The sequence below is a fragment of the Eurosta solidaginis genome, chromosome 2 (assembly GCF_040869045.1).
Source record: "Eurosta solidaginis isolate ZX-2024a chromosome 2, ASM4086904v1, whole genome shotgun sequence".
NCBI lineage: Eukaryota > Metazoa > Arthropoda > Insecta > Diptera > Tephritidae > Eurosta > Eurosta solidaginis.
The window spans coordinates 229,670,906-229,689,159 of NC_090320.1; the positions used below are offsets into that span (position 1 = coordinate 229,670,906).

Sequence of the window (18,254 nt, forward strand, 5' to 3'; positions counted from 1 at the left end):
CAATTTATGCACAGTAATTTAAAACTCTTTGAAATCATTTTTGTTTTAAAATTTGTTTGCTCTAGTTTTAAAAATTGTATATGTGAGTTTTTTTGCCGACATTGAAGGATGCGGTACTTTGACAAACTATGATTTTCGTTGAGACTGAAAAACAAGTCGTTGGTTTCGTCCATCTTAAATCTTATCCCGGAGAAGGTGCCCCGCGGGTTAACCCTTTCGGACCTGTTGTCCCAGAAAAAGTTTTCTTATAACTAAAATCTTAATTTTCCATTTAAACTCATCAAAAACTGTCCCGTCTGGTATATTGAAGTTCAGGTAACGGTCCTATGTGTCACATTAGGTTTATTTGTTGGTATAAATATGTCCCGTTTAGAGCTTGCCGACATTCTCTAACTTTTAGTAATTAAAAAAATGTATTGTAACGAATTTGCTGCAAATCCTCTTATTTGCCCTTTTGCTAGGTTCGTATCGCTAAAATGTTGAATAAATAACTCCAATATTGAATAATGGAAAAATGGCCTTTATTAAAATACTTCACAATAACACTCAAACTGTGCAACGAATAGCTTAATAACCAAACTGACTTTCAAAATAATACTGCTATTGCTCGCTAGATATCGTCTTAGTCGTAACTGCTTGACTACTCAAATCAAACTGAATTCCAGCGCCTCTACGTCTGCGGCCTTTTATACTCTCTGGTTTCCTCGTTCGCGTCTTCTAGAATCTACTAGCATTGTCCATGAGCTCTCAAACTTCTCAGCTATAACTAAAATTGCACGATTTTATAGCTTCTCTCATACCCCATGCTTGTATGTGTGAGCGACACTTTCACAATTATAATTGCCTACATTTAGGAGCATCTCAAATAAGATGTCTGCATATGGTTGTGCCTTCTTCTCAGCTGCGTGTACCTACATATGTGTGGACATAATGATTGAACTATTGATGTGAATGTTTGAATTGTACAGTCTCTCGCGCACACATAGGCGTATAAGTAAATGCATCTGTGTGTGACATCTCTCGGCTGCCTTATATATGTGTATACATGATTTGATTATTGACGTAAATATCGCTTAGCATGGCCTTAGCATGGCCTTAGCATCGCCTTAGTGATGGCATAGCTTAGTGCTGCTAATATCCGTGACTGTATTATAAACCTGTTCCTGTCCCAACGGGACCTATACGTCCCACTCAAAAAACCGAATGGGACACATATGTCCCACCCCGTAGACCTCCCTGGAGGGGATAGAGACTCCACTTCAAAATTTTCTACTTTTAAGGCACATACTAAATCTAAAATAATCAATAAACCAGGAAAACTGCTGGTTGCTTTCAGGTGCGTAAGGGTTAAGGGGCTTGCTGTAGTACTGCTTATCGTTGGAGGCAATTTAGTTCCACATAACCGACTTCCCGATGGTTAAAAAATCGTTCTGGCGGGAGTCTTGCGAATGCTAGGCTCGGTGCTGATCCGGTAAGGGACTGCCCAGATCCACTGTGGTGTGGTGGTAGCGTACCCAGCCTACTCCACTGAAGGTCATGGATTCAAGTCCTGGACAAAGCAACATCGAGAATATAGAAACAAGTTTATGCAATTAGCTGGACAGCTGAGCATAAAGTGACTGGATTAAAAGTTCGGCCAAGCGCTTGGAATCAGCAACAGCGATGAACGATCTTAGAGGATAGGACCTACAAGGACATCTAACGTGGTGAAATCAAATCGTTCCCGAGATGGTTAAACCGGCAAACGGCCGTGCTCACTTATTAGGCTGTTGACTTCGTCAGTCTGGTTACCTCAATAAGCTAAGGAGGCTTAACGGTAGATTTGGACACAGATTACTACACGCCTGGAATTGAGGCATGAACTTTAAACGAGGTGCCAGATGGGCCAACAGAATTCAAATGAATTGTGATGTGGTTACTGGAGTTTTCTCTGACCAAAAGGTAATAGTGGGTAAAAAAGGGCCCGTTGTTGTATACATATACTTGGACAGTTAATCAACAAACAAGTAACTTAAAACTCTCATCACATCCGTCAAAGCAATCAGTAACTGCAAGATGATTTGTGCACCAGCCAACTTCTGGATATCAGGCTCATCTGCATACCTCGCGATAGAATTTAAAGCAACAAGGAGGCTGACAAACTAACAAAGGTAAGGGGCATACCTGTGATCTACATAGTTGGATGTGGTGCATTACACACATCACTCCAAGGACGCCGGTGAGATCACAAAGTAAACATGGCCATATTATGATAAAAAGAGAAAAGAAAACCTACGAAAGAGGACACTGAAATAAACTTTATAATTACTATGACAATGACGGGACGCTGAGTAATCTTTCTTGTTTATGTTTTGTTCTTATCTCTCACTCTCTCTCGCGATTATGGATAGTGTGCCTGCAGACGTGCCTCTTGTGTAAATGTTCATCTTTAAGGCAATGAGATAATAATTTTTATTTATTTATTATACCCAGCTGTACTTGTACACAGGGTATTATAACTTTGATTGGATAGCGGTTGGTAGTACAGGTACAAAAGAATCGAGATAGATATAGACTTCCATATATGAAAATCATCAGTATCAAAAAAAACTTGATTGAGCCATGTCCGTCCGTCCGTCTGTCCGTTAACACGATAACTTGAGTAAATATTTAGATACCTTCACCAAATTTGGTATACGAGCTTATCTGGACCGAGAATAGATTGATATTGAAAATGAGCGAAATCGGATGATAACCACGCCCACTTTTTATATTTATAACATTTGGAAAACACAAAAACCCTGATTATTTAGTAAATAATACACCTAGAATGTTGAAATTTGACGTGTCTCTTGACTTGTGATAAAATCAATTTTACAAATATTATTAATCATAAATCAAAAACCGTTAAACCTATCGTAACAAAATTCGGCAGAGAGGTTGCCTTTGCTATAAGCAATGCTTTGAAGAAAAATTAACGAAATCGGTAAAGGACCACGCCCATTTTTATATAAAAGATTTTCATAAGGGTCGGGGACGAGTAAAATAAGCCATATCTTTGCAATGGTATTTCATTTCCCAAGTGCATTTATAACAGTAAATAGGAAAAACTTCAAGTTTTAAAAAAATGGGCCTGGCACCGCTCTTTTTATGACTAAGAAATTTTCTATGTTCGGGAGCCATAACTCGAAGAAAAATTAGTTCAGAATAGAACCATATGTATATGTATTATTGCGCAGCCCTGTACCACTATTAAGCACACAAAACAAACAACAACAGCATCAAGTGTAAAGCTGGGTATGTAATGTTCGGTTTCAACCGAACTTAGACTTCCTTACTTGTTTTTTTTTTTTTTGCCAGGTCGTGAAGTTTTCATTACTGAATTATGGAGCTTTTCGGCCGGTTGTTTCAAATAAGACAGTCGTTTATTTTCTCTTTTTTTTCAGAGCATTTACAGTAGTTTAAGCACCCGGTAAACAGTGATAACAAAAAGAAACATATGTGACCCGGTCTATGAAAAGGTGGCTTATGACTCAAACAAATTGTTCCACTTTTTCTGGTTTCGATAGTTTTTGACACGCTCTTTCACGTGGTGAAAACTATAAAGTCCTAACTTGCTTAAAAGTGTACTAAAAATGTAGAGAAAGAAGAGCACAAATGAAAGGCGATGAGGCCTTTGGTTCCTTCGATGCCACTTTGGTGGCTGGTGAATCATCCTCAGATTTTTTTGATAGCATTTTTTTCGATGGAAATGGGGCCAAAATATCGGTCAGAAACTGGTTTGTTCTTTGCCTTTTGGGCATGACTGTTCATAATGCAAAAGAAAACCTACTAAGAAACTGAAGAAATGCATTGTTTAACTTTAACAGCTGTTTCTCGCAATTTCTTTTTTGAGTCATAAGCCACCTTTTCATAGACCGGGTCACATATATAACTACTTTAGTTAGCAAAGTTGGATATCCTTTTTCCCACATTATTCTTTAGTGTTATGTTTTTAATCCCTTTTTAGTAGTTTAGTTTCCTGCTTGCTTGGAATAACTCCAAACAGGTGCTTGCAATTATGGTGATAGGCGCCCGAAGAGGAAAGTCTTTGTTGAACATATATTTCAAAGCTATTTAACAACTTACTATTATTAGGGTTAAAGAAATTTAGAAGGTTTTAACTATTTTTATACATTAATACCTCTTTCATCACACCTTCTCACTTACCTCATCTACACCAATCCTGCGACACGCTTCCAAAAAGTTATCAACATTTCTGCGGCAACGTGCCATAGTTAATTTGGACTAAAATTAAAAAATATGTTATATAAGTACATAAAGATTAAAATAGTTTATAAAGCAATCACTCACAACCCCAGGCGATGGCACATGAATACTGGCTACGGAACGTGGACGCACATAATTCGCCAAATGGCACAGTATGACACCATCAGTTAGGGCGGAGGCAATATCTTCGGGTAGCGTCATTTTTAAACGAGTTTCAATTATCTGAAAAAAGGGGAAGTGAGAATCAAAATTAGAATGGAATATATAATATATTTATTTTTATATACAAAATTGTGGAGTAAATAAGAGGAAGATAGAAGAAAAGTCTAAGGAGAGAAATTGACAAAACAACTGGAGAGAAAATTAAAAAAACATCGATTGAGAAGTACATACGGAGATAGAAACGAGATAAAAGAGGGGAAAGAGTAAAGAGATAGATAGAAGAGCGAGGTATTGAATGCGTGTATTCATCGGAGCAAAGAAACTGCAGCTATGGGGTTCTGAAATTTGGTGTTACGACTAAGGCAGGGGGATGGACATGTAGGTCAGGAGGGTTGATGATTGAGGCAAGTGTGTTGTACAATAAATATATAGGTTTAACGAACAGGAGTCTAGAAACAAAATTTAGAGTGGTAGATAAAAAGGAGTACGAGCAGAAGATAAGAGTGAGAAAAGGGGAGGCTATGGAGCGTTAAAAGTATATATAGGCAAACAAAGCTGTGGATATGAAGAGACGACAGAGTGGATATGCGATAAGATGGCCAAAGAAACGGGAGATAAAACGCAAAAGGAGAACAGACTGCAGAAAAAAAGGCCAGAACAAAAAAGAGGTTATGGGGAAAAAAGAAACGAAGGCAAAAAAGAGATGAAGAATGGTGAAAAGGAAAAATATCCCTAAAAATGGGGGAGAGCAGAAAATGGTGAGAGCGGAAACGATAAAGAAGAAGGAAGAGATGAATGGGAAGGGAAATTGAGGGAAAAATAGGGAGATGATAAATAGAGTGGAAAAATCAGTATGAGTAGAACAGAAAAATAAAGAATGATAGCAAATCCCAGGTAAATTACCAAAAAGGAAAGGAACTATTATAGTATAAAATCGGAAAACAGCGGAAAAGGAAAGAAATAACAAAATTTAGAAAACCAAAGGAGAAAAACTGGGAAAGAGAGTGTAAAAGAAAAGTAATTAAAACGGAAGTGCTAAGAGTGAGAAGGAAACCAAAAAGATAGAGGAACAATTAATAGAAGGAGAGTTTAAAGAAAAGAGATATGATAGATGAATGACGAGGAACCAGGAGATGTTGTTGTTGGGGTTGGTGTTGTTGTTGGTGTTGTTGTTGTTGTTGTTGTTGGTGGTGGTGTTGTTGTTGTTGTATCCATAAGGACACTCCCCGAAGGCCTGTACCAAGCCCGACCATTTCGGGAACGATTTGTTTTGACCACATGGTACCTTCTTGGCCATCCGGCCCTCCCACCCCTAGATCCATGGGGAGTTCGGGGTCGCCAGAGCCTCCGCTGTTAATGAAACAGGGTTCGCCACGGATAGGTGAGGTTGACAATTGGTTTTGAAGAAGCTATATATTGCGCTGGCAACCTGAAAGGGTTGCGCTACACAACCCCTTGAATCTGGTATTTTAGCCGCCTCTTACGACAGGCATACCAACCGCGAGTATATTCTGACCCCCTAACCCGATGGGGGAAAGAGAGCCAGGAGATCTGGAAGCGTCTTGAAAGCAAGGAGATAAAAGATAGAGAAGAATGAGTGATTTCTCGTTGCTGCACTATTATAAAAATCAGATTTTCAAAGCGAGGGATAACTGCCGATGAAGTTATTTGGCAAACCCCTCGTGGTTTTTTCTGCCAGTAGCAACAATGTCTTTGGTTTAAGTATAAGATGCGAATCGGAGACGCCAAAAAAAATTGGCAGAACTTCCGGTTGGTAGCGCCATTATAGGGTCTAGCTTTTGCTGGCGGCCCCACTGGCATGAAGAAAAAGAAGAAACAATACTCCAGCTATTTTGAATACTGGAACCATTCGTTCATACGTACATCAATTATCAACCCCGTCGGAAAGTCAACAAAGCATAATGAATCAGTGCAAATATTATTTTTCTAAGTCGAATTGACTCAGAAATATAACATTTTAAAAAATGTTCCTATGTGAAACAACAATCCAGAAAGAATCCCGAAATAGTTGCGATATATTACTAAAAATAATTCTCAAATTGTACAACAAAAAAAGTCGGAATTTTGTAGTAACAGTTCCAAAATGATGACCAATCGCGAAATATTCTGGAAGTATTCTAAAATGGGTACGACATAGTCCCATTGTGACTCTAGAATGGTCCTTAAACTACTAAAAGCCCTTACAAAAATATGGTAAAATATTCCCAAAATTATTCTTACAAAAACCCCGAAATTTTTCTTAAAAGAATTCCGAACTATTCTGAAATAGTCACAAATTATCCTGAAATAGTTCATCAGTGGTTCATCAATAGTTCTAATAGTTCCTCTATTAGTTCTGGACTAATCCTGAAATGATCTCCGAAAATCACCCTTGGTGTAATCCTGAAATAGTTAAAAGTTAAGTTGAAAATTAACCTGAAAGCAGTTTTAAATAATTGCCCGTAATACAATCCCGTATTATCCCAAGTATAGGGTTCTTATTATTTCTATTTAACTTTGTGTTTAAGTTACCTTGAACTTTGTAATTTTAAAATCTTTAACAATATTTTAATTTTCAATATTGATTTTTCAATTATCAAAAATATTCATTATAAAAAAGAAATTTGTAAAACAAAAAGTTAAAAGATCAAAATAAAATATAAATTTATTAAATTTCAATGAGCTCGAGGCAGTTTAAAAAATTGAAACACAGTTTATATTTTTATATTTCAATTTTATTTGGTCGATATTTCGATCTCATTCTGAGATCATCCTCAGGAACTGTGGACAAAAACAACAATTAGTTAACATGTAAACAATTTTCAAACCCTAAACATAATACCACTTACACAATTGAATATGTTTTACCGACTAACAAGATGTATGAAAAAAGAAAGCGTAGAAGTCAAATAAATATGAAAATATAAACAATTTAAAACACCGTAAGTATAAACAAAAATCTGCAAAAACAACAATACATAGAATGACGAACAAAAAGACATAATCATTTGCATTAACATACAAATGTACATATGTACATATATATTGGTCATCCCACTGCATTTGTTGTGTTGAGCTGCTATTCTAACTAGAACAGTGTTGTTGTCTTAAAACTAAGTCGCGGTAAACGCGCGCCAGCTGATCAGTGTCTATTTTATAATTCATTTTCGTGTCATTAGGGGTGTTCGTTATGTGCAGCATTTCTAAAGTATATCTTTTGCCGTAATTTTTCTCCTCGTGTAAAATGGATACATTATCGAAATCGGGATAATGCCCGGTATCTTTGCAATGTGATGACAATGCCGTCTTATTGTCCGAAAAACTGCTTCTTAATTTCACATTTGACCTGTGAGCGGAAATCCTTGTCTTGAGTTTCATTTTTGTTGTCCCCACATATACCTTTTTGCATAAGTGGGACCCGTCACCATTACACGGAATCCTGTAAACTACATCAGACTTCTCTTGTTTGGGAATTCTATCCTTTGTATTGCTGTAGAGTTTTCTTAGCGTGTGTTTATAAGTTGACGCGATCTGATATTTATCTCTGTCATAGAGCTTTGAAAATTTTATTCTTTCCGTTATTCCTGGAACATGAACTACTGATTTGTATATTTTTCGCTCTCCTTTGGCTATGTTGGTTCTCTCCTTATTTTCGGTAAAGTATGTTCGAAGTAATTGCTTTATGGTTGTCATAGGGAAGTCATTCTTTGTCAAGGTTACTTTTATTTCGTCAATATTCTTTCCGTGAAAAATCGTGTCGCTCATCGAGAGAACTCTTCTAATGAAATTGCTTGCGGTGTTTATAATTGTTTTTTTGTCATGTTTTGAATTAAAATTAATAAGTCTTCCAGATGCCGTGGGCTTTTTATACCAGTCAATCAACAATTTGTTATTCTTTCTGATAATAAGAGTGTCTAAGTAGGGTAGCTCTCCATCTTTTTCCGTTTCTATTGTAAATTGAATTGATTTATTCAAGTTGTTAAGATCGTTGAGCATCTTGTCGACATCTTGTGTCCTAACAATCGCGAACAAGTCGTCAACGTACTTAGTTAATAAGCGCGGTTTGTTGGCAGTTTCCATCATGAATTTGGATAGTAGTTCCTCCATGACTATATCTGCTACGACAGGTGATGCTGGTGATCCCATAGGCATTCCTGACCGTTGCTCATATATTTTTTCATTATATTTAAAGTAACGATTTTCCATTATGCAAAATTTAACTATGTTTAAAAACAGCTCTTGCGTTAACTTTGTATGGTCTTTTAATTCATTCCATTTTGAGGATATTATCTTTAATGCTAAGTCTACTGGAATGCTCGGGAATAAGGACACTACATTAAAAGACACTAAAATCTCATCATCATAGATATAGGTATTATTTATTTTTCGTTTGAATTCAATCGCATCTTTAACATTAAATTTAGACGATTTAGTTATATTTTCCAATATGTTAACAACATATTTGCATAATTCATACGACGGTGAGCAAATAGAGGAACAAATAGGTCGAAGTGGCGCCCCTTCTTTGTGAATTTTGGGCAAACCGTAAATTCTAGGTGGGTTGGCAGTTTTGCTTAAAAGTCGCTGTTTTTCTATTTCATTGATAACACCGTTATCAAGCATTTTTTGAACTAACGCATTGTTCTTCTCTTGTAATTTACTAGTAGGGTTTCGTTTTAACACTCTATATGTTGAAATGTTATTAACAATCGTTTGCATCTTTCTATCATAATCTATCATAATCGGATAGAAAGATGCAAACGATTGTTAATAACATTTCAACATATAGAGTGTTAAAACGAGACCCTACTAGTAAATTACAAGAGAAGAACAATGCGTTAGTTCAAAAAATGCTTGATAACGGTGTTATCAATGAAATAGAAAAACAGCGACTTTTAAGCAAAACTGCCAACCCACCTAGAATTTACGGTTTGCCCAAAATTCACAAAGAAGGGGCGCCACTTCGACCTATTTGTTCCTCTATTTGCTCACCGTCGTATGAATTATGCAAATATGTTGTTAACATATTGGAAAATATAACTAAATCGTCTAAATTTAATGTTAAAGATGCGATTGAATTCAAACGAAAAATAAATAATACCTATATCTATGATGATGAGATTTTAGTGTCTTTTAATGTAGTGTCCTTATTCCCGAGCATTCCAGTAGACTTAGCATTAAAGATAATATCCTCAAAATGGAATGAATTAAAAGACCATACAAAGTTAACGCAAGAGCTGTTTTTAAACATAGTTAAATTTTGCATAATGGAAAATCGTTACTTTAAATATAATGAAAAAATATATGAGCAACGGTCAGGAATGCCTATGGGATCACCAGCATCACCTGTCGTAGCAGATATAGTCATGGAGGAACTACTATCCAAATTCATGATGGAAACTGCCAACAAACCGCGCTTATTAACTAAGTACGTTGACGACTTGTTCGCGATTGTTAGGACACAAGATGTCGACAAGATGCTCAACGATCTTAACAACTTGAATAAATCAATTCAATTTACAATAGAAACGGAAAAAGATGGAGAGCTACCCTACTTAGACACTCTTATTATCAGAAAGAATAACAAATTGTTGATTGACTGGTATAAAAAGCCCACGGCATCTGGAAGACTTATTAATTTTAATTCAAAACATGACAAAAAAACAATTATAAACACCGCAAGCAATTTCATTAGAAGAGTTCTCTCGATGAGCGACACGATTTTTCACGGAAAGAATATTGACGAAATAAAAGTAACCTTGACAAAGAATGACTTCCCTATGACAACCATAAAGCAATTACTTCGAACATACTTTACCGAAAATAAGGAGAGAACCAACATAGCCAAAGGAGAGCGAAAAATATACAAATCAGTAGTTCATGTTCCAGGAATAACGGAAAGAATAAAATTTTCAAAGCTCTATGACAGAGATAAATATCAGATCGCGTCAACTTATAAACACACGCTAAGAAAACTCTACAGCAATACAAAGGATAGAATTCCCAAACAAGAGAAGTCTGATGTAGTTTACAGGATTCCGTGTAATGGTGACGGGTCCCACTTATGCAAAAAGGTATATGTGGGGACAACAAAAATGAAACTCAAGACAAGGATTTCCGCTCACAGGTCAAATGTGAAATTAAGAAGCAGTTTTTCGGACAATAAGACGGCATTGTCATCACATTGCAAAGATACCGGGCATTATCCCGATTTCGATAATGTATCCATTTTACACGAGGAGAAAAATTACGGCAAAAGATATACTTTAGAAATGCTGCACATAACGAACACCCCTAATGACACGAAAATGAATTATAAAATAGACACTGATCAGCTGGCGCGCGTTTACCGCGACTTAGTTTTAAGACAACAACACTGTTCTAGTTAGAATAGCAGCTCAACACAACAAATGCAGTGGGATGACCAATATATATGTACATATGTACATTTGTATGTTAATGCAAATGATTATGTCTTTTTGTTCGTCATTCTATGTATTGTTGTTTTTGCAGATTTTTGTTTATACTTACGGTGTTTTAAATTGTTTATATTTTCATATTTATTTGACTTCTACGCTTTCTTTTTTCATACATCTTGTTAGTCGGTAAAACATATTCAATTGTGTAAGTGGTATTATGTTTAGGGTTTGAAAATTGTTTACATGTTAACTAATTGTTGTTTTTGTCCACAGTTCCTGAGGATGATCTCAGAATGAGATCGAAATATCGACCAAATAAAATTGAAATATAAAAATATAAACTGTGTTTCAATTTTTTAAACTGCCTCGAGCTCATTGAAATTTAATAAATTATAATATTTGAAGGCAAATAAAAATATTTTTAAAATAAAATATAAATTTAATTTATTTATAACCTACGATTGGCGATCCTGCCAACGGACTTTAAGACTGCGTCGTTGTCAACCACTGGATAGTTTTTCTAACATATTTTGTGTCTGCCTACTATGAAATGTACTAAACATATGTAAAATGTTTAAATTACTTGAACGTGCACAAAAGCCAAACCATTATGCAGTGACTAATTTAAAATTCGAAGACTATTTTATATAGAATTTAAATAACAGAGACATTCCAAAAATATACTAACTAATTTTTATAGTGTAAAAACATTTAAAGAGAGTTTTGTTTAAAAACGTAGACTATTATTTACAAATAGTTTATATGTAAAACTTTCACTTCAACATCAACAAATTAGTTGATCAAGAATCTTAAAAACTTTAGTACAATAGTGAACAAAAATAAAATAATTATAAAATTAAAACTCTATCATATATCGACAATCCTCAACATTGTGCAATACAAATTGTTCTATCAAATTTCCATATTCTCTACCAATAACAACAATCAACAATTTTCGATTAAACTACTCCTCAATCAATTTAAATCGTATCATAAGTTGGGATCAAATACCATACCACCAACAAAAAGTATAATTTTATTACTATAATCAAGATCATCGCACGCTGCTGTATTTTTAAATAAAATCATTAATGCCATTGCAAAGATGCTTTCTACATAATTTAAATACAATAACTAGAAGTTTAATGTATGTGAATTGATTAAAATTTATATTGCTGGTGAATGATTATCAAGTGATTCAAACTGCTAGAGTGATATTAAACCAGAGATGCACCTTAACGTTAAGCTAATCGTTTATCAAAAAATTTCCACCGTTTCCGTTGAAACACTTCGAAATACTATCGATAAAGAAATTATCAAACTTAATTGTATCTCGTTTTTAAAACGGTAACAAAAATGTGATACTTTATGTTTGAATTGTGCTGGCAATGCTATAGCCATGGTGAAGCCGTAAGGTGGTAGCAGCGAGCGGACATACACACAAACTCCATGTAATTTGTTTGGGTAATTCGTTGGTGGTAATGTCAAAAATACTCTGAGAAATGTTCGTACTGTCAAAATTCATGAAAAAAATTGCAATCAGCTTGGCTAATGCTTTCACCTTTAATAACTCCGCCACCAATCAGCTTTGCCAGCATAGTTTGAATAATAATCAACACAAACGATTTGATTTCTTTTTGATATGGCAGAAAACGAAACAAAATCATTTCGTTAATTTGACGTTCTTAACGTTAATAAACGAAACGAAATGACTTTGTTTCGTTTATTAACGTTAATTATCGTAACGATATGATATCGGTTCGTTGGTTAAACATGCCTTTATTACACGCATCAAGTAGTACAATATATATAGATATATTTTTAATTTATTTAATCGTTGTAAACTCTCTCTTTGAATTATCTATTTAATACATTTTCCGATATAATTACTGACTGATTTTACAGTTTTTGTTCGTAAACTCCTTTTCATTTAAATTAACATGTTTCGTTCACCACAACATAATACACAAACATCTACATTTGCTAATAATTTAATTAACTCTTTGATAGATTTACCAAATGACACTCCTCAACAACAAATTAAAAATCCATATACAAATGTTACTCAAAATGAAATTTTGGCAGTTTCAGTAAAACTTCCACAATTTTGGACTAATTGTCCGGAAGCATGGTTTATTCATGCCGAACACAATTTAGTACTAAAAACATTACACAAGAAAACGCTAAATACGAACACATCATTACAGCACTTCTGCAGGAAGTGATAATAACTATTTTGGATTTTATCCAAAATCCCCTGTTGTCAAAATTCAAATTCCCAACAATAGATTTGAACACATCCATTTAGATATAGTTGGATCATTACCTATTTCAAAAGGACATCGCTATATTTTAACGATTATTCAAAGATTTACCCGTTGGCCTGAGGCATATGCATTAAAAGATATTTCAGCAACTACAATTGCAAATAAGTTTTTTAGAGAATATATTTCTCGTTTTGGAGTTCCGTTAAAGATAACGACTGATCAAGGTAGCCAATTTACATCGAAATTGTTTTCAGAGTTAACTAAATTACTTGGTAGTCACCAAATTACAACATCCGCAATATCACCCTCAAGGAAATGGTATGGTTGAAAGGTTTCATAGACAATCAAAGACTACTATAATAGCTAGAGGACACAAATAATTGGTATGACAAGTTACCTGTCATATTACTTGGTTTGCGATCTATTTACAAAGATGATATTTCAGCTACACCAGCGGAAATGGTTTTCGGTCAGAATTTACGTTTTCCAGGGGAACTTGTTGTGCCATCAGATAAAAATTTCTCATCAACTGAAATTTTAAGTAATTTACGTGAACATTTTCGAAATGTTAGATCAAATTTAAGTTATCATAAAGATTCTGATACTGGAATTTACGTTCCAAAAGATCTTCAAAATTATAAATTTGCATTTGTTCGAGTCATTAATAAACATTCATTACAACAACCATATGAAGGACCTTACAAAATTGTGGAAAAAGACCAAAAATGTTTTAAACATGAAATAGATAATAATATTAAAACTATTCCTATTGACCGACTAAAACCTGCAATAATTGAAACAACAGACACAAACAATACCAAGAATTTACATAAAAAGAGAGTTACGTTCAATTTGTTTAATGTTAAATTTTCTTGAAGGGGGAGTAATGTAGGGATCTTATTATTTCTATTTAACTTTGTGTTTAAGTTACTTTGAACTTTGTAATTTTAAAATCTTTTATCAATATTTTAATTTTCAATATTGATTTTTCAATTATCGAAAATTTTCATTATGAAAAACCAAGAAATTTGTAAAACAAAAAGTTAAAAGATCAAAATAAAATATAAATTTAATTTATTTATAACCTACACAAAGCAAGTCCGATTCCGAAATTTTTACAAATCGAATACCGAATTGTGCCTGAAAAGTTCCAGAACACAATCCCTAAATGTTCCGGAAAACGTGCTGAAATTACTTCGAAAACAACTTCGAAGTTGCACAGGAATAGCCCGAAATAATTCCGCAAACGATCCCGAATAATTGGAAGATTGTCAAGAAAAAAACTACCCCGACCTAAAATGATATAGAGACAATTTAGAAATGGTTCCGTAGTGGTTCCGATGTGATCCCGAACACAATTCTGCCCAGGTTCCCCAAACAACTAAGACTTCAATTTACATGAGCTAGGCTTTAATATGATTGGTAAAGGTGAATATGCTTAAAACTCCGCTACTCTGGTTTAAATAAATAAATAAATAAATAAATGTAAGGCGCGATAACCTCCGGAGAGATCTAAGGCCGCGCTTCTCTTCCAATTTGCGTCGTACTCCTTTTGCTTTTCCCTACAAATTGGCCGGATGGGACCTACATGTTTTATGCCGACTCCGAACGGCATCTGCAAGATGAGTTTTCACTGAAAGCTTTTCATGGCAGAAATACATCCGGAGCGCTTGCCAAACACTGCCGAGGGGCGACCCCGCTTAGAAAAATTTTCTTCTAATTGAAAAACCTTATTTCTAAAATTTTGATGTTGCTTTGCCCGGGGTGTGAACCCAGGGCACGTAGGCCGAGCACGCTATCATCACACCACGTTGGCCGTGGCTTAATTAAGTCAAAAAGGCAAACAGCAGGACATCGGGACATCCAAACTTTTGCAGTTATAACAATTATAAGAGTACTTGTTCGAGAAAAGCCCGCTAAATTCCGACTGTCGCGGGAATGATAACAGAGAGGAGCCAACTTGCTTTGTTGTGGAGGTTTTTTTGAGGTGCTTATGCCCGCTTATCGGATTAAGATGACATACAAGCAAGTGGACACGACCTTGAAGAGTAGATTTAGTCAAATCAAATCAATCGAACACGACAAAGGGCTAGTATCTAAAAGAGCTAGCAGTCGGCATACCGGTGTGGTTTTGTCGCTTAAGCAACAACAACAAACAATTACGCAATAGTGCGAGATATGTGCACTTTCACGCGCTTTCGTCTCACTCTCTAACTATTTGAAAAATAAATTTTTTTTGTATAATAGCAAATTTGCAACACTCACACTTCGCAGCTGAGTCATTAACTCAGTCTCCTCACGTTGACGATCGAATTCGCGACGCATTGTAAAGCTTAGTTTCTCCGCAGGTATGTCGTGATTCCAGGTGACAGTACTAACCGAAATATAGAAAACAAGTTTTAAAATAAATAAGTTAGTCATACCAAATAATTGTATAAGACAGTTTTGACTTACCGATGCGTTTTCGCTGTAATCAACTTATTTGCGCCACTCACAGGTGACTTGAGACCACCAATTGCAGTTATTTTATTATTATTAGCTAAAATTCCAACGCCACCACCGATAGTAGCACCGATGCCACTTGTATTACCATTAAGCGTTTTCATTGGACTATTCGGTTTCACATAACCCATACAATCACCATTTACAAGTTGTTGTTGTTGTTGGTGCTGCGCGTGTTGTACCTGATGCTGCAACAATATAATTTTCTCCACTTCAGCACCAACTATTGCGGTAGTTGTTGTTGTAACCGGTTGTATTTGTTGCTTTGACGTCGCCAGCGACGACATTAATTCTATATTACGTGATGGTATAACTTTTTGTACCGGTTTCTTTGGTATTACTACACAATAATCACTCCCAGCTTCAACGCCACCACCATCACCACCACCAACAACAGCAACACCTCCACCATTAACACCATTTACGATGCCGTTATACATATTTAGACCACCGTGTGTGCTTTCAACACCAACTCCAATTACTCCACTGCCACCGCCGTTCTTCATAATCGATTTTGGTTGTGGCATTGTATTGATACCGTTGACTATTTGTATTATTTCGTTGCAGCCGCCATCGGTCATATTAACGCCGTTGACACCGTTACTATTTTCATGGTGTGACATATTGTCAGCTATGGAATTTAATGCATTCGATGCTTCGCTCATGTCGTACAACATTTTTTGACTATTCTTGATTTTGTAAACACTGGACACTTCCATATTGCGTTGTTGCTTCAGTGCCTCTTTGTATTCCCTGAAGTGAGAGAAAATAGTTGTTGTTAAATTGAACACTCAAAATTATGTCATTAAATGTTAATTTTTAGTGGATGGTGGTTTAAAAAGCTTCTGGGAAACCTCTTTGCAACGAAAACAATAAAATTGTGAAAAAAATTTAGTAAGATTGTCTTTATATAAAGCTGCTCTAAATAGTGCAGTTCACGTGAACTTAGCGAAGCACTCTGAAAAAGATGACACCTTTTTTCTCTTTGAAACTAATTAGCTAATAATATGCGGCAAAACACCGACCTATCAATTTTTTGATCTGCCGAAGGAGCTTTGCTAACTTCACGTTCATAATTTTCCCGGACTGTGGATGGTAATCCATTTTTGAACTATGGAGGAAGCTTCAAGTCTGTACCTCACCGAGAGGTTAGTCTATACGATATATCATTATTGGATACTAAGCTTTGCTCCGAGTTTCAGGTCCATAGGTCACACCGTTGAACTGTTTAAACGCATTAAGCTTAGCCATCTTCGCTACTCTTGTTTATTACATTGGCAAAAAGGTAGATCGCCTCTGCAATTTGGGTTCTCCCATTTGTCTTGTTGTTGTTGTTGTTCTTGTTCTTGTTGTTGTTGTTGTTGTTGTTGTTGTTGTTGTTGTTGTTGTTGTTGTTGTTGTTGTTGTTGTTGTTGTTGTTGTTGTTGTTGTTGTTGTTGTTGTTGTTGTTGTTGTAGTGATAAGGACACTCCCCGAATACCTTGGGGAGTGTTGTCGATGTTGATACTCCTATGCCGGATGCAGATCCGGTACGTTCCAGTACCAAGCCTGACCATCTCGGGAACGATTTGTTATGACCACATGCGACCTTCTTGGTCATCCCGCCCTCACACCCCCTACATCCATGAGCAGTTCGGGGTCGCGAGAGCCTCGGCTGTTAATGAAACAGGGTTCGCCACGGATAGGTGAGGTTGACAATTGGGATTGGAGAAGGTATATATTGCGCTGGCAACCTGAAAGGGTTGCGCTACACAACCCCTTGAATTTGGTATTTCAGTCGCCTCTTACGGCAGGCATACCTACCGCGGGTATATTCTTCCCCCTAACCCGCTGGGTTTGTCTTCTCCTCCTTCTATTGTTTACTCTAAGTAGTGGTTTAAATTTCAAAGGACTGATTTTTTTAACGTAAGATTCCGATTCCTATTGCTTGCGCCACCATCTTCCCCCCTATGACATGCATTGAACATTTTAAATAATTTTCTTATATTATAATGGAGACGATTTGTTAGACAGTGAGAGTGTGTATGAGAAGAGTGTGAATGAGCATTGTAACCAATCCCTGTCAGCCGTGAAATATCCAGGCGGGACAGGTTGTAAGAAACAAGAAAATTACTTGCAGATGCTAGAGGCGATTCCGGTAGACAACCTGGATGTGGCAGGTGGCACCAGCCAGGATAGTCTTCACAACTGGAAAAAGTACTTCAAAACCGAGAGGATATGTTCGCTATATGGCATTCAATGTATGGGTGAGCGGCAAGGTTTGTAAGTTGATGGGCTCACGAAGAAAGACAGGGTAACACTTTCTCACACCCAGAAAAGATTCGATACTGCGTCAACCAGGCATCCTAAAACATGGCTAGAGATCCTCAGGGTAGAGGATCCTCAGGTTAGGTTTGTTTACATCGACAAGTTATGATTCTGCTAAATGCAGAGACCATCGCTTCGCTTTGAAGAGGTGATGTCGTTGTTGTTGTAGCGAGGAAATCATTCACTGAAGGTTTTGGGGCTGCCATGGATGCTGATGGTGCTTTGCCGGTTTACAGTACAAACCCGACCATCTCGACAACGATTTAATATGACCACATTAAACCTTCTTTCGGTAAAAGACCATTCACATCGATAATACTCCACAAAACCTTCGGTGGTGTCTTTATCG

At 36.1% G+C, this 18,254-nt stretch overlaps 1 protein-coding gene across 2 annotated transcripts in view; it reads right to left on the reverse strand.

Moving 5' to 3' along the window:
* The window catches only part of Lrch (Leucine-rich-repeats and calponin homology domain protein), a 126,173-nt gene that overhangs the window by 19,027 nt on the left and 88,892 nt on the right, over window positions 1-18,254 (reverse strand). For both annotated transcript variants that reach the window (XM_067767208.1, XM_067767207.1), the window contains exons 6-9: window positions 15,551-16,351; window positions 15,362-15,470; window positions 4,333-4,470; window positions 4,189-4,266 (exon numbers count right to left, since the gene is read on the reverse strand). In XM_067767208.1, the coding sequence (XP_067623309.1) occupies window positions 4,189-4,266; window positions 4,333-4,470; window positions 15,362-15,470; window positions 15,551-16,351 (1,126 nt within the window). The remainder of the gene's footprint in view (window positions 1-4,188; window positions 4,267-4,332; window positions 4,471-15,361; window positions 15,471-15,550; window positions 16,352-18,254) is intronic.